General features: G+C 43.3%; 1 protein-coding gene across 1 annotated transcript; it reads right to left on the bottom strand.

Annotated features, from left to right (window-relative positions):
- Window positions 1–1,341: 1,341 nt before the first annotated feature.
- LOC311118594 (dual specificity protein phosphatase 5-like) lies at window positions 1,342–7,608 on the bottom strand. The gene is made up of 4 exons (XM_084193384.1): window positions 7,133–7,608; window positions 6,029–6,192; window positions 4,671–4,890; window positions 1,342–2,213 (listed from the first exon to the last, which is right to left on the bottom strand). Exons 1-4 carry the CDS (start codon window positions 7,494–7,496, stop codon window positions 1,759–1,761), a joined length of 1,203 nt encoding a protein of 400 aa, XP_084049510.1. The 5' UTR covers window positions 7,497–7,608; the 3' UTR covers window positions 1,342–1,758.
- Window positions 7,609–12,351: the final 4,743 nt, after the last annotated feature.

The following is a 12,351-nucleotide window of genomic DNA, read 5'->3' as shown; positions in this document are numbered from 1 at the left end:
GAGGGAGGTGTTTAGTCCCAGGTTCCGTAGCTTAGTGATGAGCTTTGAGGGCACTATGGTGTTGAACGCTGAGCTGCAGTCAATGAATAGCATTCTCACGTAGGTGTTCCTCTTGTCCAAGTGGGAAAGGGCAGTGTGGAGTGCAATAGAGATTGCATAATCTGTGGATCTGTTGGGGCGGTATGCAAATTGGAGTGGGTCTAGGGTTTCTGGGATAATGGTGTTGATGTGAGCAATGACCAGACTTTCAAAGCACTTCATGGCTACAGACGTTAGTGCTACGGGTCGGTAGTCATTTAGGCAGGTTATCTTAGTGTTCTTGGGCACAGGGACTATGGTGGTCTGCTTGAAACATGTTGGTATTACAGTCTCAGTCAGGGACATGTTGAAAATGTCAGTGAAGACACTTGCCAGTTGGTCAGTGCATGCTCAGAGTACATGTCCTGGTAATCCGTCTGGCCCTGCAGCCTTGTGAATGTTGACCTGCTTAAAAGTCTTACTCACATCGGCTACGGAGAGTGTGATCACATAGTCATCCGGAACAGCTGATGCTCTCATGCATGCTTCAGTGTTGCTTGCCTCGAAGTGAGCATAGAAGTGATTTAGCTCGTCTGGTAGGCTTGTGTCACTGAGCAGCTCGTGGCTGTGCTTCCCTTTGTAATCTGTAATAGTTTGCAAGCCCTGCCACATCCGACGCGCGTCGGAGCCGGTGTAGTACGATTCAATCTTAGTCCTGTATTGACTCTTTGCCTGTTTGATGGTTCGTCAGAGGGCATAGCGGGATTTCTTATAAGAATAAATTACAAATAATGCGAAAAAAACACACATAATAGTACAATTGGTTAGAGGGCCGTAAAAACGGAAGCCATCTCCTCCGGCTCCATTCTGTGTTACAGCGTTTAAAATATGGTTCAAATAATGATTGTGATGGTTTATTGATTAGCAATATTTGATGTGTTGTGCATGCTGCTGTGGCCAAAGAAGAAGATTGTTGTGGCCTATATGTCCCACTCGGGACTAAGAGGACTTAATAGTCGTAAGTAGTAGCACATGTTGCCCTGTGGAGGCTGGTGGGAGGAGCTATAGGAGGACAGGCGCATTGTAATGGCTGGAATGGAATTAATGGAACGGAGTCAAACGTGGTTTCCATATGTTTGATACCGTTCCATTGATTCCATTCCAGCCTTTACAATGAGCCTGTCCTCCTATAACTCCTCTCACCAGCCTCATCTGATGTTGCCCTGTCTTATCTATATAACATGGCTTTATAGGGCCTCATATATATGACAATTTGATTATTATAAGGTTCATATTTGAGAAAAAGAGAACATGAACACAAAGGGACTTTTTGGTGGAAACATTTATTGGCATCCACATTTGTATTTAGAAAAAACACAGACAATCGGATGGACAAACAGGCAAGATGTATCAAATAAATTAGGTTAGAATGCCTTGATACGGCTTGTGATTAGGCAAAACATCACATTATCAACCCAAGGCATTTATTGCAGTAGTCTTTGTGGTTTCACGCTGCAGTTTAAAGTTCAAACAAAGACTGTAGTCTGAATTTCAGGGACTTTTCCCAACATTAATGAAAAATCCCATATAGACGATCAACGCAATATCTTCTCTCAGTCTTTGTTTCTGTATAGCCAGCCATTCCACATTACTGGCTTGTGCCAGCACCAGACAAATAGAGCATCTTATTTGTATTTTGTTATTTTTCAAGTAATCTGAGACCTACTAAGCAGTCACATTTTAAGGCAGTGCAGTTATAGGGCTCAATTTGAACTGGCGGAGTGGAGGAGTCTGAAGAGGCATGGGGGTGAGGAAGGAGGTAGGGAGGGGGGCGAAAACTGTGGAAGGTTCAAAGTCAAAGTTATTGTTGTTGAATGTGAACTCTTTCGAACTCCCAAAGAAGGAGACTGTCTCTTTACCGATGCAACAGGGTGTGGCGGGTTCGGTGGCGGGTTCTGGGGTCGTCGGCGCGGTAATGGGTGTCGAAGACAGGACCTCAGACTCAAACTGCAGCAGCTGGCCCATGAAGCTGAAGTTGGGTGAGATGACGGAGCGGCGCTGTTTGATGATGTCAAATGCCTCTTCGAGCTGCAGCCGCTTGGTACTCATGATGTAGGCCAGACAGATGGTCGGGGAGCGGGAGATGCCTGCCTCGCAGTGCACCAAGACTCTACCCCCTGTCTGCTTTACACCATCTGGAGAGGAGACAAAACGGTAACATTTACGTTAATGATATGATAAACATGAGCTATTATAATACATTGTCACATTTGGTCAGAAATGTAGTATGGAAATGTAGTATGGCCATGTAGCCACTTACACTGTGTAACACAAATATAGAAGAATTGAATAGAAACGGATAGCTGCATCCTAGAATAGAACCACTCTGGCTAAATTCTCACAGGGAACGAGTGCTTTCAGAGCTATTTTAGTGTGTGAACGCAGAGATTGAATCCCGTTCTTCAGTGTGTAATCATCACCTGCCTCCCCACCCCTTCGCTCTTCCTCTCTTCTCGCCCACACAGACCCTATAAGAGCCCTGCTGCCACACAGTCACCACTCTCCGATTAGACACACACACACTGTGCCCACCACTGACTCACCCTGCACAGCTGCACACGAGACCGTGTCTCTCTCTCTCCCACGTGCCTGTGGGGGAGCTGAGCAGTGTTACACTAAGTTCACCACGGCTGGGAGAGGAGGGAACTTATTCTCCTACACACTCTATCTGGCACACACACGTGCACACACAAACCTAGATTCTCTCTATCTGTGTCACACACACACATGTATGAGCCACAGGGGGGGAACAGCCAGCGATGGTTTCTGACAGCTTCGATCCTGTGAAAACCAAATGAATGAATGATGAAGCTGCTCCCATCTGGAGAGCTGGGAGGCTGTCTAAGAGGAAGCTAGAGAGCCTGTGGGTGTTTTAATGACCCATCCTCTGGCTAATGGCACCCTATTCCCTACATAGTGCACTACTTTTGACTGGGACCGATATGGCTCTGGTTAAATGTAGTGCACTATATAGGGAATAGGGCAGCTAAAGATGTTCTTGACTGCTGTTTTTTTCCAAGAGGTTGATATCCTCTATTTCCAGCTAAATGGTTGACAGTAGGTCGACAGTATAATATTCTACCTCCACCACATTGCATTCATTCAGAGGTTTGGGGAATTGGGATGTGTCTTCTTCATAAAGAGAAACAAGCCTATTGTTTTAGATTTGGATGCAGTTAGTGAATATCTGAACACTCCCTGTATATAGCTCCATTCTTGTGTATTTTATTTTCTCTTATTCCTCTTGTGTTAGTTACTATATAATTTTGTATAATTATTTTTCAAACTCTGCATCGTTGGGAAATCTTCGTAAGCAAGCATTTCACTGTAAAGTCTACACCAGTTGTATTTGGCGCATGTGATAAATACAATTTGATTTGATTTGATTTAAAGATCATGTTTTTTCAAGGAGGCATCCTGTGTTAAGATTCAGCCCTGGGCTGAGAAGGACACCTCTTTGTCTTACGTAATGCTTACAGGCATTAGACAAAGACGCCTAAATGTGGGGGCTTAAAACAAAGAACAACAACAGCAACACCAAGACCGATACAGGTCAGGTGAGGCCTCAATGGTGGGTGAGAATGAGATTCAAGCTCGTCCTCGCCCGTGCCTGGATATAACGTTTATAAATAGAAATGCAGGCTGCTCAACATCTTTGTGAGCGCTATTATCCAACACTTCAAGCCTCTTTCTATCACACATTCACTCTCTGTTCCCTCGGGACTCTGTCTCTGAACACACGCACCATGGTTGAGTTCATTTGGTACCAAACAGAAGAAAAATGACAAACAGGGAGGGAGTGACTCCCTGAACCTGACCACTAAATGCTTGTTTTCGTTTCTATTGCGAGACGTTTCGCTACGGTTTGCCCTAATGAATATGACCCAGATAAACAATAACTAAACAACCTTTGTGTACCTTTGTGTCTGTGAACACAGCCTCCCTCCTTCAAAAACCCTCCACCCACCATTAGTGAGTAGGGCTAGCCAACAACATTTGTCACACTGACTAACTGACTGAGTGAACTGACCACACCCGGTAATAACCCGCAATAAGCCACTAGTGAGATTAACTGTGAGCCGGGAGGCAATGACGGCACTGCAGAGAATATATTTTTAAACTTAAAAGGGGGGAGGATGAGAGGGAGGGAGTGAGGAGAGGGGGAGGGAGCACACAGAAGCTGTTCTCTGAATGAAGGCAATCTGGGGATGAGAGAGAGAGAGAGAGAGAGAGAGAGAGAGAGAGAGAGAGAGAGAAAGAGAGAGAGAGAGAAAGAGAGAGAGAGAGAGAGAGAGAAAAGAGAGAGAGAGAGAGAGAGAGAGAGAGTTAGAGAGAGAGAGAGAGAAAGAGAGAGAGAGAGAAGGCAGGCAGGCAGGCAGATGAGGCTAAAAGATTAGTGAGAGGTTGTTGCCTGTCCTCCTTTTAGATTGGCAGTGGGTGAGGAGGAGTGAAGCCAATAACTATTTTAATTGAGTTGCTCCATCCCCTCTGTTAATGGACTTGGAATCACATCTTTTCCATGAGAGAAGAAGAAAAGAGCAGAGAAGAAATCGAGGAAAAAAAGAGACAAATGCACAGACCACGACACTCACCAATGAACTGGAAGGCCTCGTGGAAATGCGAGCTGATATCTGCTGTGACGTTGTCCTCCACGGGGATCCACTTGTAGTCGTAGTTGCCCTTGGAGGGCCTGGTGTCCCTCCTGGAGACGTTCAGCAGGGCCGTGACCCCAAGGTCACTCAGATAGTCCTGCCTGGAGGCATGGTAGGCACTGCCCAGGTACAGGAATGGAAGGATCTCCACTGGCTTGCCCTGAAGAGAGAGGGGAGACAACAAAGGGGGGGGGATATTAGACATAAGAACCGCAGTGTGTGAGCCAAGATAGAGGGGAGACGCAACAAAGTGATATTACAACCGTGAGCGGTAGTGACAGAGTGTGGCAGAGATACAGTACATGAAACACAGGGTTTCCCTGGAGACACAACAATGGGGCAGAGATAGAGTAGAGTTTAAATACAGATGTAGGATATTAATTTGTGCCAGTTTTCTACAGCAGGAAAATAATCCTGCAGCAACAGGAAATGTGAATTATTATGTGTATTATTATAAATGGACATTTTTGTTTTGATACATTTTCGTAAGGGAAAATCAAGTGTGAAATTTCAAAGTGGAAATTACAAACTTCAGAAGCCTTTTTAAACCTGAAATACACTACAAGTTTTACATTTCCTGCATTGCAGGAAAGTTCTTCTGCAACAGAGTGATCAAATTAAGATCCTAGGTATGTACGTTGCAAGACGCAATAGTACATTTTCTGTACTGTAAACAGATTGTGTTAGCCGATCATGATGGTGTAAGAGGTAGGGAAAAGGTCAGGGATGAAAAGGTTGTAAAGGACTTTGATGCAAGCTGGGGGTCTCTGACTAGTGGCCATCTTCTCTTGATGACTGGGATGCAGTGAAGGTCAAAGCTAATATCAAGCGTGTTGGTGAGAATGTTGAATGATCGAGGCCACTGTTTTGAGAATGGTCAGTAACATATCTGACTCCATAGACAAAATATAATCATTATGAATGTACAGCTGCACGGTTAAGGACAGCGAGACAATATGGGTCTTTTGTTTTTCCTATGAGTGTTCAAATAAATCTAATAGATTTTATTCTGTCTTTACTTGAATGAAACTAAATGTGCTCTATCAAGTCCACAAATATCTCTGAACATACAGTACATTAGGCTATATAAATCTATTTTGAATTGCCAAGAAGACAGTATGACTAAACCTAACAGAGAACAGTCATTGTTATCTAACAGGGATGTTCCACTCAGTCAAAAACCCTGCAGCCTCCGCCTCAACCCTAAACCCCAACCCAACCTAGGGGAAGTGGCTAGCCGCCTAACCCTGAAAGAATAGGCAGCAGACAAAAAAAGGAAGTCGTTTTCGTTTCCATACCTGATCGTAATCTGGTTTGAGGTTGGAGCCCGGTTTCTCACAGCATAGGGTGATACTCGGCCTTAATTTACCAGTTTCGGTTCCGTTGTTCTGGTCGACGCCGACAGGCTTCACGACCTCAGTGCAAAGTTCAGGGTACTGGCCATGGAAATTCTCAAACCCCCCTGGTAAATACACAGAACAATACAAAATACATTTAATATTTGAATGAAATTCAATAGCCTACAATTTAATGTATTCCATCGGGGACAATTTAAAAAGGAATTATACACCCAAAACAGATTTGTCTGACATGCATAATGATAAAATGTTTATTTGTGCGTCATGAACGTCAGCATTTGCCAACTAGATTTAGGCCTCATACCAAGCGGTGAAAACTATGTGTTTATAACGGATTATAACCTCATATCACCATATTATAACATCGTAATTAATCTGCATTTCAATTAAAATAATCCAGTTAGGTCTATGAGGACAAGGTGATAATCTGCCAGACTTTAAATGAATGGTTCTGACACATAGTCGAAAGGAAGAGGTATAAATGTTCGAAACGAATTATAAAAATGTATGGTTTCATTGTGAACATTCACACATGGGACATTCTCAGAACAACCAGTCATGATGTTCTCGAGCTCTCACAAGCCTTTCGCGCACTGACTCATCTGCACTCCTTTGACGCACAAAGGACATTTATCTATATCGACCTGAGAAATGTATTGCTCCTATGGGAGGGTTGCTACAACACGGTCAAATAGAACAATGATTTTGCTTCGTAGGTCATTCCATGGAAAACTATACCAAGGCCTTTAAAAAATAATAATGTTGCTTTGAAGATATGGGGATATGGGTCACACATGCATCGTTTTCTAAACAAAAAGGGAGGATGTTATAAGGCATATTGAATGTCAACCATTTCATGTTTTTATCTCTGAAATATAGTTTTTATAATGAGTGATTTTTCTAATATAGCATAATTTATTAGCCTAGCCATTGTGTTCAAGTGACTTCATACAGTGAATTAGCCCAGGGCACTTACTGAAAAAGTTTATAATGGATTTTGAGCTTTATAGTCCAATAATTTCATAATTTTGTAACAATTCTCACCTTTTAGAAAACAGATGTTTGCCCCACTCGCCAGATTATTGAGCGTATTAATCACTATCTGTGCGATACTGTCCTTTTTCAGTTTCTGCCAGTGCGGAGCCCGGTCATCCAGAACAACCACTGCCGATATGCTCCCCTCTCGCAGCCGTAACAGGGCTTTCTCATCCGGGATGACAAACTGAAGAGGTACCGGCCCTCCTCTGGATCTCCGGACAACAACCGAGTTCAGGTTGGCATTGACAGAGCCTTTGATATTAGAGTTCGAGAACGAAAAATAAGGTCGACAATCCACAATGAGAGAGGTTCCACTTTCCTTCCTGATAATCTTCTTGAGGCGACGGCAATCTATGCTTGAGACTTTCATGTTTGCCTCTAAAAGTGTGTCTTATTTTATAAGCAATTACTGTATACGGGCGGTCTGAGACGAGTAAAGTGAACGTGCCCTACTGAACCACGTAGTTGCTTAGATTTTCTTCAAGGGGATTCCGTCGGATCGGTTTTATAGGAACGGAACCTCCGGCTCATGACATCACGAACCATATATGGACACCGACAAGTATGATTAAAACATAGCCTGCCCACACCAGAGTGTTGACTAGGTTCTAACGTTCCAACCCCGCCCTCTCGAGGGTGAAGTGAATTGATACTCTCAGCTTGAATCAACTATTACTCATAGCTATCCAAACGTTTCGTTCTCATGTTTATACTGCCCATTCTAGGAACCATAAAAACAGCATTCTTCAAGGAAATACTATGAATACCTCTCGTATTTGAGTAGACATTAGAATATTGTCCTGTTATCATAAACTAACAATATCTCAAATGCCTCCTGCCCCAATAGAGACTAAAGGTAGACTATCTATACAATATAAATATCATTTAGATTCGATTTCTATACTCTATACACCTGACCTCACCACCATCAGCCCACTAATAGCCTATAGGTCTATGAATCAGGAAACTAAATCAATGATTGACAGAATAGTCCGAGAAAGAGAGAGGACTCTATTGGACTATGTAGCCTATTGACTAAAGCAAGGTAAACTTCTGTCTGTTATTCCATGTTTAGCCGGTTGTTTTAGCCAGTATCTGCAGGTTGTAATCTCATTATGGGCTAATTGGGCTTAAATGTCATGCTACTACACTCGTGCAATACTGTATGTTAGGCTATACACCACAGTTAGATAGACTGTGCCATTGTGTATGTGTCTTAGGTCTTACGTGGTCCTCTGTAGCTCAGCTGGTAGAGCACGGCGCTTGTAACGCCAAGGTAGTGGGTTCGATCCCCGGGACCACCCATACACAAAAATATATGCACGCATGACTGTAAGTCGCTTTGGATAAAAGCGTCTGCTAAATGGCATATTATCTTAGAATGTGAATGGATAGATGTGATTTTCTTTGAATAATGCTACAAGATAAGCAAGACAGTGAGAGTCTCTCTCTCCTTTACTCTCTCGATTACTCTCTTCCTTTGTAGACTGTCTATCTTTCACTCTGTCAGACACACACACACACACACACACACACACACACACAGAGACACACAGAGAAAGAAAGAGAGAGAAAAAAAACGTAAATCTTCTCTGCTCCATAGCTAGTCCTTAGCTGCTCCATAGCTAGTCCTTAGCTGCTCCTTAGCTAGTCCTTAGCTAGTCCAAAACGTGAGCTTGACGTGAGTGAAATAGGGATCCATGGTGCCAGGATGACAGGAAGGAAAGAAGGTGGATGCCAGGGGATTAGTAGCAGAACAGACAGCAGACAGTATTAGTAGCAGAACAGACAGCAGGCAGTATTAGTAGCAGAACAGAGAGCAGGCAGTATTAGTAGCAGAACAGACAGCAGACAGTATTAGTAGCAGAACAGACAGCAGGCAGTAAGGAAGTATTAGTAGCAGAACAGACAGCAGGCAGTATTAGTAGCAGAACAGACAGCAGGCAGTATTAGTAGCAGAACAGACAGCAGGCAGTATTAGTAGCAGAACAGACAGCAGGCAGTAAGGCAGTATTAGTAACAGAACAGACAGCAGACAGTATTAGTAGCAGAACAGACAGCAGGCAGTATTAGTAGCAGAACAGACAGCAGGCAGTAAGGCAGTATTAGTAGCAGAACAGACAGCAGGCAGTATTATTAGCAGAACAGACAGCAGGCAGTAAGGCAGTATTAGTAGCAAAACAGACAGCAGGCAGTATTAGTAGCAGAACAGACAGCAGGCAGTAAGGCAGTATTAGTAGCAGAACAGACAGCAAGGCAGTATTAGTAGCAGAACAGACAGCAGGCAGTAAGGCAGTATTAGTAGCAGAACAGACAGCAGGCAGTATTAGTAGCAGAACAGACAGCAGGCAGTATTAGTAGCAGAACAGACAGCTGGCATTATTAGTAGCAGAACAGACAGCAAGGCAGTATTAGTAGCAGAACAGACAGCAAGGCAGTATTAGTAGCAGAACAGACAGCAGGCAGTATTAGTAACAGAACAGACATTTACATTTGAGTCATTTAGCAGACGCTCTTATCCAGAGCTACTTACAGTTAGTGAGTGCATACATTTTCATACTGGCCCCCCGTGGGAAATGAACCCACAACCCTGGCGTTGCAAGCACCATGCTCTACCAACTGAGCTACCAGCAGGCAGTAAGGCAGTATTTGCCATATGGTCCCTTTGCTTAATCTGGGGCCGTGACATCACTTACTGAGGAGTGGGAAGCACTCACACCATCCACCATCCGTTTCTCTAGTCTTCGACACACAGGCACACACACACACACGCATGCCCCCTCACACCCACGCACCCACCCACCCACCCACCCACCCACCCACCCATGCCTCAGTGCAGTGCTGTAGCTAATATGTTCAGGATGTTGTCTGCAGACCATGCAGGCCTTAATCCTTCTTACTATGAGGTATTTTGTGATTGACTGATACACTAAATGTACTGTACTGAAGCTACAGACAGTATGTCAGTGATAAGGACTGTGTAGGCCTAGTTGTAATTGATTGAATGCTTTATTGTCCCTTTAGCTGACATTTTTCTGGAAACATACTGCATCTCCTGGAACACACATACACAAAATCCAAAACACAGGACATACTTCACTTATGTACAACACATATGTCAGGACATACAGGAAGCAGACGTTGGTTCAAATAGTATTTTGTTTTCTTTAACACTTGGGCTTTGTTTGATTATGCTTGCCTGCATGGCGCATTGTCACTCCAAACAGGCTCAATGACATTTCAACGTACCGACATACAGTTTTCCATGAAAATGCACTGGGTTTCTAGGTAACTTGGTTGAGACTTCCATGTCAGAGTGCATCTAATCAATGTATCCACATCATTTGTCTCACATGGTCTCTCTTTCTCTGAATTTGTTCAAGCTACGGCTGTTTATTTATTTACCGTATAATAAACAATCACTTCTCTCTCTGGAGTGGTAGCCTTACGCATCAAGTGACTTCCTGAAAGAATATAGCCCCACACACACACACACATGCATGCATACACGCACACGCACACACACACACACACACACACATACACACACACGCACGCACGCACGCTCACACACTTACATACACAGTGGTGGTATGTGTAGCCTACGCATCCAGTGACTTCCTCTTTAAAGAAGAACTATAGATACTTCCATCATTATGGTTTATAAAAAGATTCCCACACAATGGCCACCACATAGACAGGTCCCTGTGCAACACACAGGTGCTTCCTGGTTCTCTGACAACCCACCAAATTCCTATGGCAACACACCATTTCCCCCAATAAGAACACACGATTACTCACCTTAGCTGACTGTTGGACAATGTGTGTTCTAAAGGATCGTTCCCAAAATGGTAATGTATTGCTGATGTTGGGGATTTCACAATCCAGGGGTCGGCTGGTCATAGGGCAGTTTGGGCAAATGCCAGATGGGCTGTCTATGTTGGATTTCTTTGTAAAAAACTGTCATATAGATGTAGGATTTTAATTTGATCATTCTTTTGTTGCTGAAAATTTTCCTGCACATCAGGAAATGCAAACTTGTAGTGTATTCAAGGTTTTAAAAGGCTTCTAAGGTTTGTAATTTCCACTTTAAAATGTCAGACTTGATTTGCCCTAATACATTTTTATCAACCCCTACAAAACAATGTCCATTAATTAATAATCCACATAATAATTCACATTTCCTGTTGCTGCAGGATTATTTTCCTTCTGTAGCAAACTGGCTCAAATTAAAATCCTACATCTGTAATTTGTCTAATAACATGGGCCCTGAGCGGGGGGCTGTGTTAGAAATGTCTGGCCCAATTCCTGGCCCATTCCGGCTCTGTCACAATCTTAACACTGTTGGCTATGGAATGTCTACCTAAATTCCCCTCAATAACATTTCTCAATTTCTCATTGGCAGGAATACTAGTAGTAATTCAGAGGAATGTTTGTTACGTACTTTAGCAGTGGGGGTTAATTGTCTCACACTGGGCACAGACATCAGTTCAACGTCTAGTTTTGATTTACATTTGGTTGTCAACCAGTGGAGGCTGGTGGGAGAAGCTATAGGAGGAAGGGCTCATTGTAATGGCTGGAATGGAGTAAATGGAATGGTATCAAACACATTAAACATATGGAAACCACGTTTGACTCCGTTCCATTGATTCTATTCCAGCCATTACAATGAGCCCGTCCTCCTTTAGCTCCACTGTTGCGGCGTGAAATCAACATAACATTTCACCATGTCATCAGACTTAGGTTAAAAGTTGGGTGGAAAAAAGACGAAATGCCCTTACGTTGATGACTGATTGATTCAATTACACTTCCATATTGATTCAACGTCATCACATATATTTATTGGGTTGAAATGACGTGGAAACAATGTTGATTGAACCAGTTTTTGCCCAGTGGGCAGAGACATACAACACATAGAGAACAAAGGGATTAGGACTCTTTGGACTAACTACAATTATGAAGACACTAGCTTCGTCCCAAATAGCACTCTATTCCCTTTAATGTCCACTACTTTTGACCAGGGCCCATAGGGAATAGGTTGCGTCATTTGGGACGAAGCCAGCGTCTGTCTGCATATTTCAAGACATGGCATATGAGGGTGCAGTGAGATACCCGATGGGCTGGACGATACCTTTCTCGTCAATCATCTTGAAAAAACGTATACTTAAAAACTGGAAGTCAACTATTCCTCTTTTGTTAACACAATGGAAAGGTCAAATGCTTTA

The sequence above is a fragment of the Coregonus lavaretus genome, assembly GCF_964263955.1.
Source record: "Coregonus lavaretus genome assembly, contig: HAP1_SCAFFOLD_1037, whole genome shotgun sequence".
NCBI classification, from domain to species: domain Eukaryota; kingdom Metazoa; phylum Chordata; class Actinopteri; order Salmoniformes; family Salmonidae; genus Coregonus; species Coregonus lavaretus.
Note: the sequence above shows the minus strand (reverse complement) of the source record. Positions and strands in the feature narration are given on the sequence as shown.